General features: G+C 38.9%; 1 protein-coding gene across 19 annotated transcripts in view; it reads left to right on the forward strand.

The window, feature by feature from the left end:
* The window catches only part of BAZ2B (bromodomain adjacent to zinc finger domain 2B), a 291030-nt gene that overhangs the window by 174490 nt on the left and 94630 nt on the right, over positions 1-21910 (forward strand). For all 19 annotated transcript variants that reach the window (XM_089519924.1, XM_089519920.1, XM_089519932.1 and 16 more), the window contains one exon: positions 1050-1208. In XM_089519924.1, coding sequence (XP_089376050.1) covers positions 1052-1208 — 157 coding nt within the window. In that variant the 5' untranslated portion in view covers positions 1050-1051. The remainder of the gene's footprint in view (positions 1-1049; positions 1209-21910) is intronic.

Here is a 21910-nt window from a genome sequence, read left to right on the forward strand (position 1 = left end):
CATTTCATTTTCTTTCATTATTATAGAATTTAAAAAGAATACTCTGTTAGGGTTTTCCCCAGCAACTTCAACGAGTTGCCAAACTGCAAAGTTTAGAGTTCAAGATATCACAATTACTTCAATTGTATACTACCTCAGCAAATAAAGTATTACCTTGCTTGACAGTTTTTCAATCTGTAATTCAGAAGAGGTTTCATGAATATATTTTTGTGCATAGAAAGGATGCACAGTGTAACCTTAGTAAAAGAGGGATTTTTTTGGTCTTCTCTAGTCTTCCAGAGTGTCAAGCAGAATCAGAAACTGCAGTGACCAGATATTGTACATTATTTTACATAATGGTGTCCTGTTTTATAGTGTTTGGAAATAATTTTGGGGGGAGTTAGATCAACACTTTCTTAAGCACTTTATTCATCATTCTTGGTTGTTGTTTTTAAATCTATAATCCATTTTTAAAAACTTTTTTCAATTTTGAAAAATTTCAGTTTTTCTTGGGGAAAGGAGGCTTTGGGCAAAAAGGAAAAAGTGGTTTTTCCATTTTTTTTCTCCACAGACTCTGATCCATGAAGTAGAAATAATTCCATCATGGCCCATGTGGGCCATGGGCTGCACTTTGCCCATCCCTGATATGAAGTATCAAATATTTTACATGAAAATAAAATAATAATAAGCTCTTGAGCCTGGGAACTTGCTACATTAGCAAGTGAAGCCAAATGTAAGATTCTCTTACAGTGAAATAACTTGTAAAGTGCATTATTATTGACATTTAGGGAAATGACTTTTACTACATCAAATGGTACTAAAGCAGAGATCTGTGTGTTTCATGAAGGCTGTAGAGCTTGTCTCCCTTGCACAGTCACACTGATTGTCGCAGATACCAAATTTAGTAGCTGAGAGCATGTGTGGGAAGAAGATGAAAAACCCTCTTTTCCAACAGAGTGACAAACATTACTAGATTGGAGCCACAACCATACTTCCAATTCGGACTTCTGAACTAAGTGAAATATTTGATATCCATTAACCATCCATCTTCTGCCATTTCCCCTATATAGATATGGAGTCTGGAGAGCGGTTAACATCAACAGCAGCGACCTCCTCTACAACAGCTACATCATCTCCTGCATCTTCATCATCGTCTGTTGTTTTGGCAGTTTCCAAAGGTAGCCTTTCCACTGGGGCTGCATCACTAAACTCTACCATCAACACCTGTGGTAAATAGTGCCTTACTGTCACGATTTTGCAATATGCTGCATTGTGTATGAATTTCATACAGATTGTTTCAAGACAATTACTTCTGATTACATGAGTGAAGGAAGCCATGGTGGCTTCTGAGAAGATTTTCAGACCAGCGCTTACTGTGGAGTAAGCACTAGTAAAACACTGCTAAAACATGTAGGAAGAATGTGTGTCTGAAAGCCTGATGCGCTTCCTAAACATCAGGGAATTGTCCCCTTGCCTCCAGCATCCCTGAATCATTCAGGGAGCAGCAATTTCCTATCAACTGAAACTTTGCATTTCAGACACATGAGCTTCCTAAACGTTTTAGCAGTGTTTTACCACTGCTTACTCCAGGGTAAGCACTGGTCTGAAAATCTTCTATATCAGTGAAAACTGAATGTGCTTTTTATTTTTAGTATGTACATTAAATCAGTTATCCAAGGAGCTAAATCTAGTTGAGGGTGGCGTTCAGCACCTTCGATACCTCCCTGAAAGTTTGGACTAAAATTTGGTGTAGTTTTGCCACTTCACTGGTATGGAAGCCACCAGTCCTGACTGAAAATGAATTTTTTGCTTGATAGGGAAAGCAATGGTGTTTTATGTAGCACCCCCATCAAGTGGAATGTTTGCCACACAGAGTGAAAGACGGTGTTGTTGTTAAGTCTTTTATTCCAAGTCTGAAGTTGATCCTCAAGTCTTTGCAAGATTCTTTCAAGTCAAATCTCAAATTGAGTCTTAAGACTGGGAGCCAACTTTTAACAGAAAAAAAGTAGGCATGATGTGTTTCTCAGAGGGGAACAGTACACATGTTAAGTAATGGGCCTGAGGCAAAGGTTGACGTCTGGTTGACAGCCTGTTTCTGCTACACATCAGAGAATCTCCTTCCGCCTCAAAACTCATTTCATAATGCATTTGCTCTTCCCATTCGAGAAATGCACCCCATGCTCTGGAGGTGGGTTTTGCATGATGCTTGAAGTAAATGACACCAGCAAATTGGTCACTAAAAATAAAGAAATCTCAAGCCGAGTCTAGTCTAAGTCAATCAGAGTCATCAATATAGACTCTTCAAGCAACCATAGAATTATTGTAAAGAATTAACAAAAATAAGTGCTCTGGTGCACAATTGTCCCTTTTTTTCCAGTTGTTGCATTGTACTTGTGATGTCCCAAAGGGAGCCCAACACAGGTCAGATGCATGGGGGCTTGCAAAGCTTACTTTAGCAAGGCTTCAAATGACAACAGCAGTGTAACAATAAGAAGATGTCTGTGCTTCAGACAACCTGCATTTTATTCAGCAGAGTAAAAATTAAATGTGAGCATTAGTCTGCTGTATGAAACTGACTTGTGTCCTCATGGGTAGATCTTTCTGTCTAGTTCAATTCTGCACTCCAAAAACATGACTGTACCAAGTGGTGCATTTTTATTCTAATAAGTGTGTTTTAAGATTTTTCTAGGGAAAATTAATCTAGACTCTAAGGGCTGAATCACATGGTGTGTTAAATATGCTCTAACATTTCACAAACAAAACCAGTACATGTGTGACCAAATAGCATCAAGAGTGTGGTAAAGATAGCAAACGTTATTAATGAGAAAGAATGCACAAGCTAGGAGATGCTGTAACCGTTCGCTTTTGCTTGAACTTCCTGAGAAGAGCAGAACTCCATCTTCTTGTCTCCTGTCCTAACTACTGAGTTAGCTAAATGCAATCCACTTGGCACTTTAAACTCTGTTTGGAGCAATTAAATTAAGCTAGAATTGAAAGGGGAAATAGAACGAGGAGAAAGAAACTGGGACATTTTTAAAAGTAGCTGAAACAGAGAATTAATTGGGACTGCCCCTGTCGGCTGGAGGGTATGTGTGTGTTGCATACTGATGATGTTCACAAGTAGGTGTGCAAGCTCCGTATCCACATGTCACAGTAAATGTTGGTGATAAAGGTTTAGACCTTCTCTCTCCTTGTTGTTCCTGAAATTTGTCTCCCGCCCCCATGCAAGACTGAAAAAGAGAGAGAAGGAGAAGAAGAAAATACCATTTGCACATTGAGCTGTTTCCTCTCCCTCCCTCTTGTTTTTAATACTCCATGAAGGAAGAGTGCATGAATGTGGGGAGAATGATCATTTGGGAGGGAGTTTAAACATCCCCTTCTCACATGTGGTGGACTAGAGTAGTTCTGGGTCTCACACACTACCTTGTGAGTTGAAAGAGAAAATAAACCTTAGCTGCATACTGTGTGTTTAATATGCATGCAAATTAGCCTTCCAAAGCGAGGTGATTACAAACTGAAATTCCTCCTATACCCATTCACAGAGCAATCCTATGGGGGTAGGAGAGTAGTCGAGAATCCTGCACAAAAGAGTTGCATTTTCTTTAGCACTGCTGGCTTTGAGCAGGGTGTGTCTCTCTCTCTCTTGCTTCCAACGGACAGAAATTTAGTACACCAAATGTGTTCCATGGTATATCAGGAGAATGAGAGCTCACATTGGTTCTCCTCCACAGTTAACTCATTTTGGGCTCTTCAGCCAGTAGGCAGCTACAACATCTGAAACTGTACTGAGCATAACTTTGTGGGCAGATCTGATAGTCTCTCAGATGCAATTCAAGTGATTTTTGTACTTAATGTTACTATTAATAATTACATATCTCCATAGATATGTCGTTACTTACTTATAAGTAAATATGAATGGAGCACAAAATAAATCCATTTTCTCACATAGGAGTGATTTCAGTTTCAGACCTCATATAACATGGAAGATCCGTGGTCTCATAAATATTTATAGGACCCATGTTGGAGACATGATTTGAATGTTCCCTACAACATTCCTACAATTCACATTGTCCTCTCCTTACTGTTTTCTCTCTAGGCAAGAATGTACAGCCACCAGAAGGATTCTTGCATGCTTCTTTTCAACAGGAGAATACCAGCTTTGGGGGCGGGAAGATTGGTTATAAAAAAACAGGGGAATTGTATGGTTAACAATCTTTACTCAGCAGTTCACCCCCCCCCCCAATCCTATTGATGCCTATCTTTCCCCATCCCAGCTTCTGTTAATATCTCTACCTACCTACCTACCTACCAAAATCCTGGTAAGGATGCTGTTTGGGAACATGATAAGAACTTTAACTGTACTGGTTTTGTGAAGTCGAAGGCTTTCATGGCCAGCATCCATAGTTCTAGAACATGGCCACATAGCCCGAAAAACCCACAAAAACCTATGTACTGGTTTTGTTACCTGAAATGTGATAGAAGCTCCATGAACCACTTGGGCTAAATATAATATAAATAATGGCTGCATATATTACAAAGTCTTGCAAATCTGACAGTTTTTCAACTTATTCCCTAAAAGTTCTTTTATCCTCCCGTGCAGGAATTAATTTATGAAGGGTCTCCCCGGGGTTTAACTCCCTGAATCTTTCTTAAAAGCTTGAGATTAATTCTGATACATGTGACATAATATTTAGGAACAAAATGGCTCTTAAGCATGTGCAGAGCTGCCTCCAGTGTTGCAGTTGTGTGTATGAAGTTGCATTGTGAGGGTGGGTATGTTGTGCAGTAGTATCTTTGGGCTTTCACAGATTGTAGAAAACTCAGAATTGAATAGAGTACTGTGTGAAAGAAAGAAAGAGGGAGGGTTGCTAGGACTCTAGAAAGTCCCCTAGACAGAGACATATTTCTTTATATAAAATCAAGACTCATGATGCTTGAAGACTTTGAAAGCTTTTTTTTTCCTGTACACACCACTTGGGTATTATTTTATGATCAACAGTCTAACAATTATGCAAATAAATAAATCAAATTTTGTTGATAATAGTTTTTGTAGTTTTTGTTTTCTTGACAATGTGCCAAAATCATAAGAAAAATTATTTGGCTCACTGACAATGTTCTGACTGACAAGTGCAATTGTCCTAACATTTTGTGTTGTCCCTTCTCTGAGTGGTGATAAGTGCAGGTCAGCTTTGCAGAGAAAGTACTGTAGATGTATATTTTTGCATTAATACAATTATTTCAGCATTGGGCACAGAAACAAAGTGAGATCAGTTGGATCTCCCACAGCATCCCAGACAACTCTGTCTCTTAGCTACTTTGGTACTCCAACCAATTACAGGCTATCTCTTTCATACATCTACATTGCTATACCCTCCAGTGGTTCCTGATTCAGCAGCAACAATCCCAGTTAGTCTTCTGTCATTCAGTGTTTTTCGCTGCTTTTAAAAAGTCTTGCACCACCTTACTTTAGTTGCTACAAACTTAGTTCAAAGTTCAGAATTAGTTTGCACTCAATTAAATCAGTAGGGGAAGAGGAGAGGAGGGGGCAGAAACATTATCTTCCAAGTAGGCTCAGATGAAAGTAAATTGCTCCTAGCGTGTGTGTTCTTCCTCACTAGTAACTTTGGCCATCTTGACCACACTCTGATCTTGCTTGGCTACATAAGTCCTAGTGAAAAGCTGGATGTATGGTTTGCTCTCCCACCAACCTGGTTGGCCCACTCACATTTTAGAAAAGGGAGAATGCAACTGTAAGTCAATGATTACACCCCCAAAACAATAAAAGAAGAACATTTTGCATAACGGATGAATCACAGAACAGTTGCAGTGACAGTATGTTTTTATAACATCATGAAATCTGAATTCAGTGCAGCGTCTTCTTTGGAAAGATTCTTATGTAGAAGATTTCAGACTAGATGCTAGGGGAGACAGATTGTTTAAAAAGCTATTTTATCACTACATCATCAGCATAACATCAATCTACACAAGGTTTTGCATAATTATTGAAAAACTATTGAAATCTGTCAGATTTCAGTTATGAATATATATTTTCTATGATATAATAGTAATAATTTAGGACAGTGTTTTTCAGAATTCTTGTTCTTTTCACATTTTCTTAGACAAGATGGGCATCTAATAAAAAGTTGTGTTGTGGTGTACTGTCTGTATGAAACTTTGGTCCAGGATGCTCATGTCATTCTTCTTTTTCCCCCACCCCCAGTTTTGTGTCTCACCCCCTCAACACATGGTTTATTGTCTGTTTTAAAGAGTCCTCTGTAGGGATGTAAAGAATACTCACTAATTTTTATCATTGTTGGCAAGTCATCCTATAGCAGAAGTGGCCAACTGCTGCCAGATAATTCTCATTAGAGTCCTAATTTCTAAAATATTCTAAAATCTCCTCATAGCAAATGTTTGTCTCCAACTGAGGGAGGCAGACAGCAAGGAGCCTGGTGCATTCATCCCTCAAATAACACTCCTGTCTAGGCCTATACAGGCATTCACAGAAAATGTTTATTTGTTTGATTTATATCTCTCCTTCCCCTCAATATGGGACTCATATGGTTTACAATGTGAATTAAAATAAAATAACTGTAAGTATGTGAGACCAAAAATGTAAAAGCATTGCATATAATTAATGTAATTAAAGCATAAATGTAAAAACAACTCAAAGCACATTAAATACATATTACATATTAAAAACAGCATATATTTTACATATTCTTCTACCCCAACCAATCAAAGGCTAAAGATCTTTTTGCATAAGAAGGTCTTTGCCTGCTGGTGAAAAGAATGCAGAGAGGGAGCCAATTGAGCCTCTCTTGGGAGGGAATAACATAGTCCAGGAGCCGCCACTGAAAAGCCTCTTTCCCATGTCTTCACCACATGAGCCTGAATGGGTGAGGGGACAGGGAGAAAGCAATCCCCTCAAAATTGTAAGACTCAGGCAAATTCATTTGGGGGAAAAGGTTATGGTTAACATCTGTACATGAAGAAAGGGAAATTCTAGCCTTATCCTTCCGTTATCAGTTTCCTCTCATGAAGCGTGACAGTCTGGAAACCTTTTACTATGAATGGAGGCTTTCCATATGGGTTTTTTCCAATTCTGAGTAGAGGCTCCATGGCTAGATAATGCTGTTCTCTATACCATATTGTTCTTCACATGTGGAAAGCCATGACAGAGGGGTTAATAATAATGCACTCCTTGCATCATATATTGATTTTAACCATTTTTGTAAAGATCTGAATAGGGTTGTTATCTGGCTACTCCATATGCGTGATAAAAAGGTGCTTGATACATGCAATTCAAAGTTGTGTATAAAGGAAAGAGTGGAACTATGGTCATTGGCTACACACTCACTATTGGAGCCCTGGTGGCACAGTAGTTAAACGCCAGTACTGCAGTCATTCACAGCCATAAGGTTGTGAGTTTGATCCCAGGCATGGCTCCAGAGTCTACTAAGCCTTGCATCCTTCTATAGGTCACAAAAATGAGTACCCAGTTTGTTAGAGGCAATTAGCTTACACATTGTAAACCGCTTAGGGAGTGCTTAAATGCACTGATAAGTGATATAGAAATGTACTTGCTATTGCCATTGGAGCCCAGACTTCATTGGCCATGTGTCAGGAGAAATGCCTATTCAGGAAAGCCTGTTGCATGCATTTAGGTTTCCTTTATAGTTCCTAATTGCACAGGACATGTACATGACAAGGAACAATGGATGCAAGCTACAGGAAAAGAGACTCTACCTCAACATTAGGAGGAACTTCCTGATCGTAAGAGCTGTTTGACAGTGGAACACACTCCCTTGGAGTGTGGTGGAGTCTCCCTCCTTGGTAGTCTTTAAACAGAGGTTGGATGGCCATCTGTCAGGGGTGCTTTGATTGTGAGTTCCTGCTTGGCAGAGGGTTGGATTGGATGGCTCTTGTGGTCTCTTCCAACTCTATGATTATATGATTCTAGAAGGAGATGGGTTGGCATGGGTATAGACAAGCAAATGTGGTCCAGTTGCCTTAATTCTGTGGATAGAATGCTCCATTTGGGCTACAGTGTGTTTGTGTGACAGATGGTTTTTTTTTTTTTTTAATTACTGATCTAAGTTGGCATAACACATTTGGAATACACTTGGCAGGGGGTTTTACACGTTCCTTTGTCAGGCTGCATAGTGTTGCAAAGAGCATATTCAAATATTTAGTTATGTCTCCGAACAATAGCAAGCCATTGGGATGTCTATGCTTCATTGCTTTAGTCCTGTAGCAACACCTATGCAATTGTTTTTCACTCTGAATGGTTCAATAACATCTAGTAAATACCACATTTGCAAGATATTCCAGTATAAAGAGGGAATGTAATCGTCTTCTTCTCTTTCTGATCGGCTCTTTGTCTCACTGTTAAATGACCTTTGAAAAGCACATGATAAATTGTTAGTTTATTGGTCCCAATGTGTAAAGTGCAAAAAATAAAATCTACTTATATAATTGACTATTTATCTTATACAGTATTAGCAGTTATTGTTGCTAGTGATGTAAAGTCGAAAACACCTTCTTCTCAGTTTGCAATTAGAGAGGATCAGGTTTCCTCCAATTCAATATAATTATTTTCTTTGCAGTAATCAATAGTCTATTAAGCAGACTTGTAATAAACTTCAGTACCTCTACCACACAAATCCCAAGACAGAGACTGAGCTCAGATTCAAAGTCTGGGTGTTGTGCCAAATAGATTGTATTACAGATAATATGTTATCTGTATATACTCTAAAATCAGCTATACAGTAGCTATATAATGTGACTTTGGAAAAATACTCTTCTAATTGCCTGTTATTAGAGTACAGTAATTACATTACATATACATTTTCAATAGTATTTTTCATAATTACAAGTTTGAATCATAAGCCACTTACTCCAGAGCAGGGTTTGACTATTCCCACAAACTTTGGTAGAACTTCGCAGAGGTCTGATTCATCTTATAAGCCATGGCTGCAAATGGCCCTGTGAAGCCTACCTACATGTATAATCTCTTCTGCAGATGGAATGATGTATTGAAATGAGCCTTAAAACAGGTCCCTGCTAAGTAATTAACATCTGAATCAGAATTTTGTGAAATAAGTTGTAACCAAATCAGAACTGTTTATAACAAGTAATTAGTGAATTCCATGCTAATGCTTCAGAGGTAATGTTTGAGTTTCAAGGTATATCTTTTTAGTAATATTAAAGTAAACATGATATGACATACTTCAATTTAAGTTGGCTCATAGTTGGCTCCTAAAAGTACTGTTCAATGGTTTAGATACAACTGGTTGATCTTGGTTTCCAGTCATGGTTTGCAGAATAAGTGTAAGTTGTAGTTTGCCAATATGACCCATTCTTAGGCATATACCAGAGATATTATTTGCTATGACTGTATTTCAAGCCTCACTAGCTATAATTAACTACCCCTGCCATCACGTCTCAAGACCAAAATGTTATTGGTAATTCCAACTGAAATAAACCCAATGAAATCTAATTGATATGATAGCCTTGTTTAAATATTTGAAGGGATGTCATATTGAGGATGGAGCAAGCTTGTTTTCTGCTGCTCCAGGGAATAGGACCTGGAACAATGGATGCAAGCTACAGGAAAAGAGGTTCCACCTCAACTGTCATCTTGGCCTCAGAGGGAGCCATCAGGCAGACCAGCAACATCTTGGACTGCCTGAAGGAAGAGGCCCCTCCCTCCTCAACTGTCATCTCGGCCTCAGAGGGAGCGATCAGGCAGACCCAGCAACATCAGGGACTGCCTGAAGGAAGAGGCCCCTCTCTCCTCAACTGTCATCTTGGCCTCAGAGGGAGTCATCAGGCAGACCCAGTAACATCAGAGACTGTCTGAAGGAAGAGGCCCCTCCCTCCTCAACTGTCATCTCGGCCTCAGAGGGAGTCATCAGGCAGACGCAGTAACATCAGGGACTGCCTGAAGGAAGAGGCCCCTCCCTCCTCAACTGTCATCTCGGCCTCAGAGGGAGTCATCAGGCAGACCCAGCAACATCAGGGACTGCCTGAAGGACGAGACTTCTCCCTCCTTTGTCACCTTGTATTTGTATTGCATTAAGATTTTTACTGTACACCGCTATGATCATTGCGGAATAGCGGTCTATAAATAAAACATATTATTATTATTATTAACATTAGGAGGAACTTCCTGACAGTAAAGGGTATTTGACAGTGGAACACACTCCCTCGGAGAGTGGTAGAATCTCCTTCCTTGGAGGTCTTTAAACAGAGGCTGGATGGCCATCTGTCAGGGTGTGTTTGGGTGTGTGTGTGCTTTGATTGAGAGTTCCTGCATGACAGGGGGGTTGGACTGGATGGCCCTTTTGGTCTCATCCACCTCCATGATTCTATGAAATCCAAACCACTAGATTTACATTAGTGTTGACTCATCATTCAATGTGTCTGCTCTAGTTAAGGACTACCAAGAGGTATCAGGCTCTCAAATCCAGATCTGTGGTGTCTACTTGTATGGGAGGGAATTATTTTCCTACAGTCTCCCATTCCTATTTTTTAAAAGCTTATAGTATGCACAAATAATTTGGCAAGTAGTGAAAGTAGTCATATGGGAAGGTATAATATGTAGTCAACTTTAGAGCATTTTTTAATTAAAGGATTCAAATAAGTGAATAGGATAAAACAAGAGGTTATCCTAAGATAAACAGTACAATAGGCCCACCATATTGACTAACTAGCCATCTGCAGACTCAAGTGTCGGTGGATTGCCCCACCCCATTGTTGTCACGATGCTGCCCATTGACTGTAATGGGGCTTGATCATGTGTGTTTTTTCTCATTCACCGGGGGGGGGGGGGAGACAGAACCAAACCCCTGGAGATAGGAAGGGTGTACTATATTTTATAACTAGCTTATTAATAACAGGCAAGGGCTGTTTGGAATTTCTGACAAGACCCCTGCACCAATTTTACATGGAGAAGTTGGGTGTTGAACCTTGTGACTTTTGCATGTAAGCCCAAGATGCTTTCATGCATAGTCATACAAGGTCACCCCATAATTTGGCATCATGTCTGAAGTAGATCTGTATGGAAATGAATTACATGGATCAGAGCATTAGCTTCACAGCAAAGTCTGTTGATTAGATAATTATTCAGTTTTACAGCAAGATTCTGAACCTGTTAAGATGGAACTAAGAGGCCTTGAAGTGAAATGAACTTATAAAATTCACAGTTATGTTACAGAATCAACTGCAAAAGCCCATTAAGATGGAGAATTTATATGGTGACTGTCTAGTACCAATGCTTCCTAACATTCAACTTTATGTGTCTGTGTCTGTGATTTGATATCTGAAGTTACATATTTCAGTTATTACATTATGTCTTGATGCTTTCTTCTTATGTTTAGGTAGTACATTTAGATCCCCCCAGGCTTCAAATATCATACCAAATTACCTCAAATGTTAATTTAAAAGGGGACCATTATTTAGTCTGTCATACTTTGGACAAATCATGAGAAGGGAGGACTCATTGGAAAAGACAATAATGCTGGGAAAGGTGGAGGGAAGTAGGAAGGGAGGAAGGCCACATGCTAGATGGATGGGACTCTATTATGGAGGTCATGGATATGAGTTTACAGGACCTAAGCAGGGCAGTGGAGGACAGCGGGTCTTGGAGATGTCTCAACCATAGGGTTGTTATGGGTCGAGATCAATTTGAGGGCAGTTAACAACAACAAATTTAGTCTGCAGCCATTCTTGATGATGAGACACTCTTCTCAGTTTTAACACAGAAAGCACATTTGCCAGTACAAAATCTCATGAATCTAATATTTGAAAGACATGTTGCAACAAGCTGTTCAAAGATTAGTGTTTTAGGGGAAACCACATGCATGGTTTTGAGTGTTACTTTTGTGTTATGTTGGGTAATGAGAGAAATAATGGAAATCAGCTTTCCCTCATGTCAGCCCAGTTACCTCAGTAAAATATATCACTTTTCTGCTTTTATATAGTTGTGAGAACTGCCTTATAGAGATCGTCCCCTAAAGAACACCTTCATATCGCTACTATTTTAAATATGAAGCTACTTGTTGAGGAAGGGTGGTTGGGCAATTTTGTTCCCTTTCTTTCTTTGCAGATGATTTTTTTCACCAGTGTTTTATGTTTAAGGCATTAGTTAAGTATTTATCCCTTTTAGTTCTTTTGAAAAGACTTATTATAGTGCAGCACAAAATTCATTAATATTAATAAAGGCATTTGCCTTTATCATTTCTTGTTACTAAGACACCAGCACTGTCGAAATGGATGCTGGCCTTTTGGGTAATACTTTCAATCATTTATCTATGTACTGGCTAGTAGAATTTCAAAAGCTTTGCTGAAAAATATTCAACCTATTATAATGTAAGTCAAGAGTCTTAAGCAATGTAGTTTTGTATTAAATTTCATTATGCAAAACATGCATGCAGAAAGCTGGCACCTTTAAATGGGAACAAAAACTAAAACCGAAAAATGAAAGGAAATACAAATATTCATCTCTAGCCAGAATATTAATGTATCAGGAAACAAAAAGATAATGAGTTGGAGGAAAGAAGGAAATCAGTATAATTCACCATGCTGTCATACGACTTGCTTTGAGGACACGCCAGGAATGTATTCCATTTTGAACATACTGCTTGTGTTTGTTAAATGCATATTTTAAAATTAGTATTTCTTGTTTCCAAGCCATGTTCGAATCTTCCTTGCATTTCTGAGAAAAGTATTTTCAGGAGTGTGACTGGAGTGTTTTCATGTTATACAGTGTTATTTTTATGAGTCTATGCAAGTGTGACAAAATTGTGCTTGATATTCCAGCTTGACTCATCTTAAAATTACTGTTAGAACTGAGAAAATATTTTAGTGCTTGTCTCCATGATCACTTTTCCTGATTCATCTGCCTCTTAATGTACTTCATACTGGATTTATACATTCTGGGAGGTTGAATATAAAGCTGAAGTGTCTGCATTATGAGCTTTCCAAGGATCGGTTTTGAGACAGAGCTGAATTACCTCTATAAACTGACCTACTGTGTTTGTATAGAATATATTTGATAATCATCGTTTTTTGGCACTTGATGTAGAATTTACACTAGTTAGTGCAAATTTTGAGGAGGGGCAAGTTTGGGCCAAAACAGATTGCAGAAATAATCCAGTTTGTGACCACTTTAACTGTCCTGGCTCAGTGCTAGGAAATTTTGGGAACTGTAGTTTGTTGTGACACCAGAGCTCTCTAACAGAGAAAGCTCAACGCCTCACAAAACTACAATTCCCAGAATTAGTAGAATCACAGAATCAAATCATAGAGTTGGAAGAGATCACAAGGGCAATCCAGTCCAAACCTCTGCCATGCAGAAACTCAGAATCAAAGCATCCCTGACAGATGGTTATCGAGCCTCTGTTTAAAGACCTCCAAAGAAGGAGACTCCACACTCCCTGAGGGAGTGTGTTCCACTGTCAAACAGCTCTTACCATCAACATGTTCTTCCTAATGTTTAAGTGAATCTCTTTTCCTATAGCTTGCATCCATTGTGCCGGGTCCTTTTCTCTGGAGCAGCAGAAAACAAGCTTGCTCCATCCTAAATATGACATCCGTTTAAATATTTTAACAAGGCTATCATATCACCTCTTTACTGTCTCTTCTCCAGGCTAAACTTACCCAGCTCCTTAAGTCTCTCCTCATAGGGCATGGTTTCCAGGTCGTTTACCCTCCTTTGGACATACTCCAGCTTGTCCATATTCTTTTTGAATTGTGCTGCCCAGAACTCGACACAGTATTCCAGGTGAGGCTTGACCAAAATAGAACAGAGTGGCACTATTACTTCCCTTGATCTAGACGAGACACTATGCTTCTATTGATGCCGCCTAGAATTGCATTGGCTTTTTTAGCTGCCTCAACACATTGTTGACTCACATTCAACTTGTGGTCTACTAGGACTCCTAATCCCTTTCACATGTAGGCTCCTTAAGCCAGGTGTCCTTAATCCTATGTCTATGCATTTCATTTTTCTGCCCTAAATGCAGTACCTTACATTTCTCTGTGTTGAAATTCATTTTGTTACCTTTAGCCCAGCTTTCTAATCTATTAAGGTCATTTTGAATTTTGATCTTGTCCTCTAGGGTATTAGCTACTCTTCCTAATTTGGTGTCATCTGCAAATTTGATGAGCTTGCCCCCTATTTTTTCATCTAAGTCGTTGATAAAGATGTTAAATATCACTGGGCCCAGACAGAACCCTATGGCACCCCACTGGTCAATTCTCTCCAAGATGAGGAGGTGCCATTGCTGAGCACCCTTTGGTTTTGCCAGTCAACCAATTACAAATCCATTTAACAGTTGCATTGTCTAACCCACATTTTACTAGCTTGTTTGCAAGAGTGTCATGGGAGATCTTATCAAAGCCCTTACTGAAATCAAGATATGTGATATCTACAGCATTCCCTTCATCTACTAAACTATTAATTTTATCAAAAATGAGATCAGATTAGTCTGGCATGACTTGTTTGTCTGAAACCCATGCTGAGTTTTTGTGATTAGGGCATTCCCTTCTAAATGTGCACTGACTCTTTGGAGTTTATTGTACTGGCCCTGAAACTGTTCTAAAGCATTCTCAGAAATGGCACCCTCTGGGACGGAATAGGGACGCAATTGGAACGCCCGGCAGCAAAGGCGGCATTCCACTGTGCAGCAATATGGGGTTCTTGGCCCCATCTCATTCTGTGTGCACCTGCGCGCGCACATGTTTAGAACGCACTGGGCCCATTTCAGCGCTAATACGATAAACTCCTTTGTTTAATGAATCTTTCCTGGTATTAATGTCAGACTAACTGGACAATTATTGTTGGGATCCAATTTTTCCTCTTTTTGAAGATGGGGACAACGTTTGCCCTCGTCCAGTTTGTTGGGACTTCTCCTGTTCTCCAGAAGTTCTCAAATATGATTGCCAATGGCTCTGAGATTACATTTGCCAGTTCTTTTAATACCCTTGGATGTAATTCATCTGGTCTTGGAGACTTAAATTCATTTAGATTAACCAGGTATTCCTGTACTACCTCTTTACTTATTCTGTGCTGCATTTCCCCTGTTGTGTCCCCTGCTCCATTTTGTTCAGGCTGAGCACTCTTTTCCTTTTCTGAGAAGACTGGGGCAAAGAAACTGTTGAGTAGTTCTGCCTTTTCTCTGTCCCCTGTTTTGCCATCTTCCCTGCGTAGTCGCCCTACCATTTTCTTCTTCCTTTTGCTGCAGACATACCCAAAAAAAGCCCTTTTTATTGTTCTTAAACTCTCTAGCAAGCCAGAGATCATTTTGAGCTTTAGCTTTTCTGACTTTATTGCTACACATGCTAGCTATTTGTTTGAATTCCTCTTGGGTGATTTCCCCCATTTACCATTTCTTATACTTGACCCATTTAAAATTTAGCTCAGTTTAAAGTTCTTTAGTCATACATCCTGGTTTCTTGAGATACCCCCCTAGCATTGAACCAGGGCAGTTAAAGTGGTCTCAAGGTGGATTATTTCTTCAGTCTGTTTCGGCCCTAATATCATGTAAAACTACAAAAGATGTAATACAATATAAAAAGACATGTCAGGTAATGCTGTATTCTTTTGCAATATTGCTGATACATGTGAACATGGTCTGTGTGAACAGCGATTCCTGTGATAACTATATTTACTTAGCAAACTTGGGAACTTGAAAGATCTTACATGGAAAGATGCCACTGTAGTAACCAATGATACATATATGTTATTTTAAACTTTCGACTTCCTGCTCTTATTTGGGTCAAGGGATGGAGAGAGGAAGCTCTAGTCATTATATGTATTACTTCACTTTCATCCTGGACTCTTTCACAGTACGCCATTACGGTGCAATGATTGCACTTATTGTGGTTTCATCTTACGGAGTCCTGGAATTTAGGGGCATTCAGGGCATTTAGGGGCATTTAGGACTCTCAGCCAGACAACTTCTCTGGGGTCTCTGACCAAACTAGGATGCAGCCATGGCAGTCAAAGTGGGTAACACTACACTATAATTGTGTAGTGTGGAATTGCCCCGGAAAGTAGAAAATAAGCCTTACTGTTTTTCAGGCAGAGGGTCCTTCTGCTCGTTCTGCCACATGGAGTCTTTGACTGTAGCTGGATGGCTCTACTGACACCATAGTCACAGTACACTCTTGATTTCAGATGCAATACTGACTGGAGGTTTTTCTGCATGCTTCACTGAGCATCTGATTAAGGAGAGTGAACTGTGGCTGGGAGGTTCCACCTCCAGTTCCCACTGAGTCAGAGAACTCACTCAGTGTCCTTCAGCCAGCTATTCTGTGTCAGCTTGTTGCAAAGGCTTATTATAAGGATATATGTGGGGAAAGAAGAGTTCCTTGAGCTCTTTGGAAGAAGGGCAGAAATTAAATGATCTGGTAAATAAAAATACACAATGTTGAGTTGTTCCAGTTGTTCTGTATGTGTAGCTAGCACAGATGAGAAGTAGCCTTTTTATTGCCATCACATTCAGTACACCTGGCCTTGTCTTTTCTCCGGTTCTTTTCACAAATCAATCAATCAGTTAAATAAAATATTTATATCTTGCATTATATCTAAGGAGTTCAGGCCGGTGTACAATAAAATAAATGCAGAAGGGTTAAAAACAGCAACAATAAACTTAAAAAACTAAAGACATATTAAACCATTTATTACCTAAAACAGGATAATAAAGGTTAATCTCCAGGTATTCCTCTCAGCCATTTGCCATACCAATTGGATAGCTGTTACTTATGTTTTAGAGGTGTGTATGTATATCCGTTATGTGCAATTTTCTTTGAGAGACTTTTCCCCATGAGATTTGTGCAATTGCTCCAGTATGTTAAAAAAATCATGAGAAATGGGGGAAATGATCATGTAGGATGCTTGCAGAAAGCAAACAAACAAAAGCAAAGTGAACTAACAACAATAGCAACAAACAACTCAAAACAGATATAGCTGCCCCCTCCCCCAAATGACTTTCCTATTATGTAACCAAAGACTTATTATTTGGCAATAGTTTGAAAAATTCCATGATGATTCAAAAAGGCAGTGTTTTATTTAGTCTGTTTTATTATCACTTTCAGTATACCAGAATTCTTTATTTACTTAACATGTTTATGGGGCCCATTTTCTGCTAAAGACCTGCAGGTAGTTATTTCCTCTTCAGTATTATCATAAAGCTTTAAAGGAAATGTCAGTTAGCCACCTAAAGTCTTAATCTTGGGGGGATAGATGTGGTATAAATAAATTTAGCAGCAACAATTCTGTGAGGCAGGTTAGGCTGGCAATGAAATTCATGACCAAGCAGGAGTTTGAACCTTGTTCTCCCCAGTCCTACTTCAACACGTTAGACATTATATTACAAAGTTTTCTTAAACTACCATATTAATGCTCATATGTGCCATGGAAAATTACATTTTTAAAAAAGTAATGCTCTAAAAGCATTCATTAAAACTGCAAAAAGTAGGGCAAACCCTTTCCCCCTAATGCTTGTGTATAGGAGACACAAACTGAAATCCTGTTGGTTACTCCCAATTTGAATAAGTGTGTTTAATAAGTTGTTGAATGGTGAGTCAACAGATAGATAAATCCTGTTGAATGTATGGGTCTATTACTGTAGTCAGAAATAACAATAGGAGTTAGGTCATAATATGCTAAAGAAGCAAGAAGTTATATGAAGTTATAGATCTGTAAATCGGGATTAAAAATGTCACTTCCCTCTTCACATAAAAGCACATAAAAGAAAATAGAACTTCATTTTTATGATACAAAATTCATTTTTTCAATTAAGCTCTTGGTGCTCCCTATATAACACCATAGAATTATACCTCAAGATGATTTACCCTATATACTCAACTATAAGTTGACCTCATGTATAGTCAAGGGCAAGTTTTGGAGCCAAAATTATGGATTCTGCCATGACCCATGGATAAGTCAAGGGTAAAACTTGGAGGCTTCTTCAGTGTGTGTATGTGTGACACAGCAACAGCAACTCTAACTGAGGCTTTTGGGGTCAGCATTTCAACTTTGGTCTCACCCTTCACTCCCCAGACAGCAGCAGCCACCGCAAGCAGGAGGGGCCTCTGTTTGTTTATTTAACAGCAATCAATCACCCAGCACTCTTCCTACTTCCCCACTGCATAGGGAAATCATGAAAGAGCTGCTATCACATTACCATACTGACTTGTAAAAAAGCTGACCTAGGGTTTTTGGGCTTAAATTTTTAGACTTATAGACGGGTATACAGTAGCCACCTTAAATTTTAATCTAGGCCTAAAGGGTCGCAAGATCATATATCCAAACCTGTGATGATATAGTTAATTGGGGGGGGGGGGGTAAATAACTGGGAAAACTTTTGTTTTCTTGGCTTGTATAACCAAAGATTCTTCGGGAGGAATGGCATCAAGAGACCCTTTGTAGGCATTTCAGTTTTCTTTAATTGTGTGTGGGCAGAGGGGAGGGAGATAAGAAAAAATATTAAAGAAGTAATAGGAAAAAATAGAATCTCTATATAGATTTCAGATACTTTCAAATAAAGCTTTGATTATGCAGTCTCCCTGGTTCATTCATGCAATTTTACTGGAAGTCCAAATATTTTTTCTGTCTGTAACTCCCCATGAAGACTTCTTTGTATAGACTCCCAGTAAAATTCTGTAAAGGAAGCAAGATGATTGCATCTTCAGAGGCAGAGGCATTGTTTTTGGCACAGCATTTGTCATTGTGTGTCCATTGATGTTAAATTCTCCAATAAAATAAAACATAAGCAAACAAACCACAGGCTTCATGATTTTTGTAACAGAATAATAATAACAACAACAACAACATTTATTTATATCCCACCCCTCTGCACTCAGGCAACCGGGGCAGCTTACAACATTAAAAGTACACATATCATATCCCCTCAACACTCCCTCCCCTTAAAATAGAATTAAACAATTTGCAATATAAAACATATTAAAATAAATGACAATTTAAAACAGTAAATAAATAAACAGACAAACAACAATAAGCGAGCAAAACAGCAAACAAGATCAATACATTACTTTTTCCCCTTCTAAAGAGCATCCATTAATGGAGCATGAGAAAAAATTTGCCACATCTAATGGATCTTATCCAAGGGACTCCCAACACTGGTGTATGATGGCTGGGCCACCTCTGTGTTCCATCATCATTCCTAAATAGGTTGTGTAAGAACCAGGCACGTATAGAAGCATAGACTGTGGTTGCCCTGTCACTAAGACATTTCATTATTTGGAAGGCTCACCAAAGCCCAACCCTTAGTAGCATTCTTTTCAGACCTCTTACATGGCCATCTAATTTCAGAGCTGAATTGTTTTGTTTTTAGTATATATTAGCTGCTGTATAGCATGATTTTTATTCCCTACTAAAGGAACAACTGTATACGTATTCAACTATAGACATTTTCAATTTGTTCAGTGTTCGTAAGCATGGAGCAAATGGGGCTGAATATTCTGCCCTGCCTGTTTTAATCACAACTTTCCTGTGTTGATGGGGAATGTGTGTAATTATAGAACCATTGCAGTCCTTCCCCATCAATACAAGAAGATTGGAAATGGTGGGATTGGATCTGAAATGCACATTCCTCTTGACTTTGATGTTTACAAATATTGAATACTTGAATAGGACTCTTTGCCTTATATCAGTGGTTCCCAACCTTTGGTCCTTCAGATATTTTGAATTTCAGGTCCCAGAGTTCCTGAATATTGGCCAAGTTGGCTAGAGCTTCTGGGAGCTGAAGTCCAAAAACCTGGAAGACCAATCTTTGGGGAACACTGTCTTATATTATGCAGAGGATTTTAATTAGTTTTTTTTTTTTCCTGTGAGAGGATGCTGTTGGTAAGAATGAGAATGTAAGAAGCTGCCTCAAAACAGCTCTTTCCTGATGCAACCTAATACTGTCTGCTTCAGGTACCAGCTGTCCAGAGTCTCATGCAAAGGTTTTTCACCTCATCCCATTGCCTGAACCTTTTAACTGGAGATTCCACTGATGACCCCTGGACTTGAACCTTACCATTGAAAGACTGTGTTTTAGCTTAGACGCCTTCAGTGATCAATCTTTAACATATAAGACATTGCCTTATATAGTCAAACCATTGATCATTCTAGCTAGCACCATTAGTAGCAGATGTGCTTTAAGTGAAACACAGGTTAAAATGTGCTTTAAATTTCTGTACTGTGTTTTTAAATGGCTGCAAGCCACTTTGAATGCTGTACTGGGAGAAAAGGAGGATATAAATTATAGAAATGGATAAATAAATAGGTAGCAGTTGTACTGAACAGCTTTTAAAAGAAGATGTTAGGGATTGAGTCTGGGGTTGTCTATACACAACGTATATATTATGCTCCTTCCCAGATGGATTTTAAAATCCTTCCCAAATGGATTTTAAAGAAAGTCTCTATGTGGAGATTGTTGTGTGCAAACAGCAGCATTTTCTATGCAGAAATGTTGTTTACTGAACAGAAAATTATGTTTTCTCCACAGGAAAATTATGTTTTGCACAAAGAATAACATTTATGTGTAGAAAATGCAAAAAAGCTCATGGAATTTTTGGCACAGAAACTGCAAAGATTCTTTTCTGTCCATGATTCTCCACATCAGGATTTCCTGACACTCAGGAGATCCCTTTTTCATTTGAGAATATCAAATATTTTCAAATATTCTGTCCATTCCCAATTTACAGTGCCTTGCAGAATTATGCATCCCTCTTTGACTTCTCCACACTTGGTTGTGTTACTAGGTGGGACTGTTTGCATCATGACATCATTCATACATGGGAGAGATAGTCCCCATGTATTTCAGGAATTAAAATTGATTTAATGAGCATTGTTACTTTTTAATGTATATGCAGGATACCACGCAGTTGCAAGGTGCAATGTCTTTTTAGTGTGGCAAATCTGAGTCTTTACAAGCCTGTATTCAGTATCAGAGAGGTTGGCCCTGCTCCTCTGTGCTATGACTGTTGCAGCATGATTCTGTGACAACATTTCCTCATTCTTTGTCCTCCTTCCGCCCAGAGTCAGAAAAATAATGGCACTCTTTGCCTCAGCTACTGAACCACCCACAGAAAGAATGCAAAGGAATGAGTAAATACTGAGTAAATGAGATGGGTAAAACGTGGAACCACCTTCCAAGTGCTCTTGGCTGCTGGGTCAAAGATTGGTTTGGTTGGTACTGGAAGCCTGCCAGTTCATCAGGTTGCAACTAACTTGGGTGCTTTTGGAAAATGTAAGCATTCACAAAAGGTCATGTGTGATTGACCTAAGTTTGCTACTGAGACGAATCTAGTCCATAGATACCATCCATAGGTTACATTGCCACAAATAATCAGGGCATTTGGTAGCATTCCAAGAGTTCGGGTAGAAATGCCTCTTGTGGCATTTTCAAGTATTCTCTCCTTTTACTGAAATTCTGCTTCTCTTCAGGATGAATGCTTGTTTGCATAATGCAAGTGCAGTTTCTTCTGACAGAACTGTAATGGTTTCTCCTCCTTTACCACAGAGAATTTGAAAGGGTAAAGCTGTTTGAAATGCACGGGGGTTATCTCTCCTATATGTAAATGTTGTAGTGATGCAAATAGTACCACCTAGTGATTACATACAAACATTACAAGAGTTACACCAGCCATATTAGAAACAACAGTGCAAAACAGGAATGGAAAAGAAAATGAATCCACTTGAGAGGAGGATCGATATTTGCATGCAGATCATCACCATCAGCAGTCAGAGAGAGAGAAAGAACCATAGCAAGAAAGAGACAGAGAAGAAAATAATATGAACTTTTCCTTAGTGGCTAGCGACGCTGGAAAAAGGATACAAATAATAATGATAATTTATTATATATTTTTATCCCATCCTTTTTTTACAAGGAACTCAGGTGAAATCTAAATT

This window comes from Sceloporus occidentalis, unplaced genomic scaffold, assembly GCF_023333645.1.
Source record: "Sceloporus occidentalis isolate IW3139 unplaced genomic scaffold, rSceOcc1.0.p SCAF_4, whole genome shotgun sequence".
Taxonomy (NCBI): domain Eukaryota; kingdom Metazoa; phylum Chordata; class Lepidosauria; order Squamata; family Phrynosomatidae; genus Sceloporus; species Sceloporus occidentalis.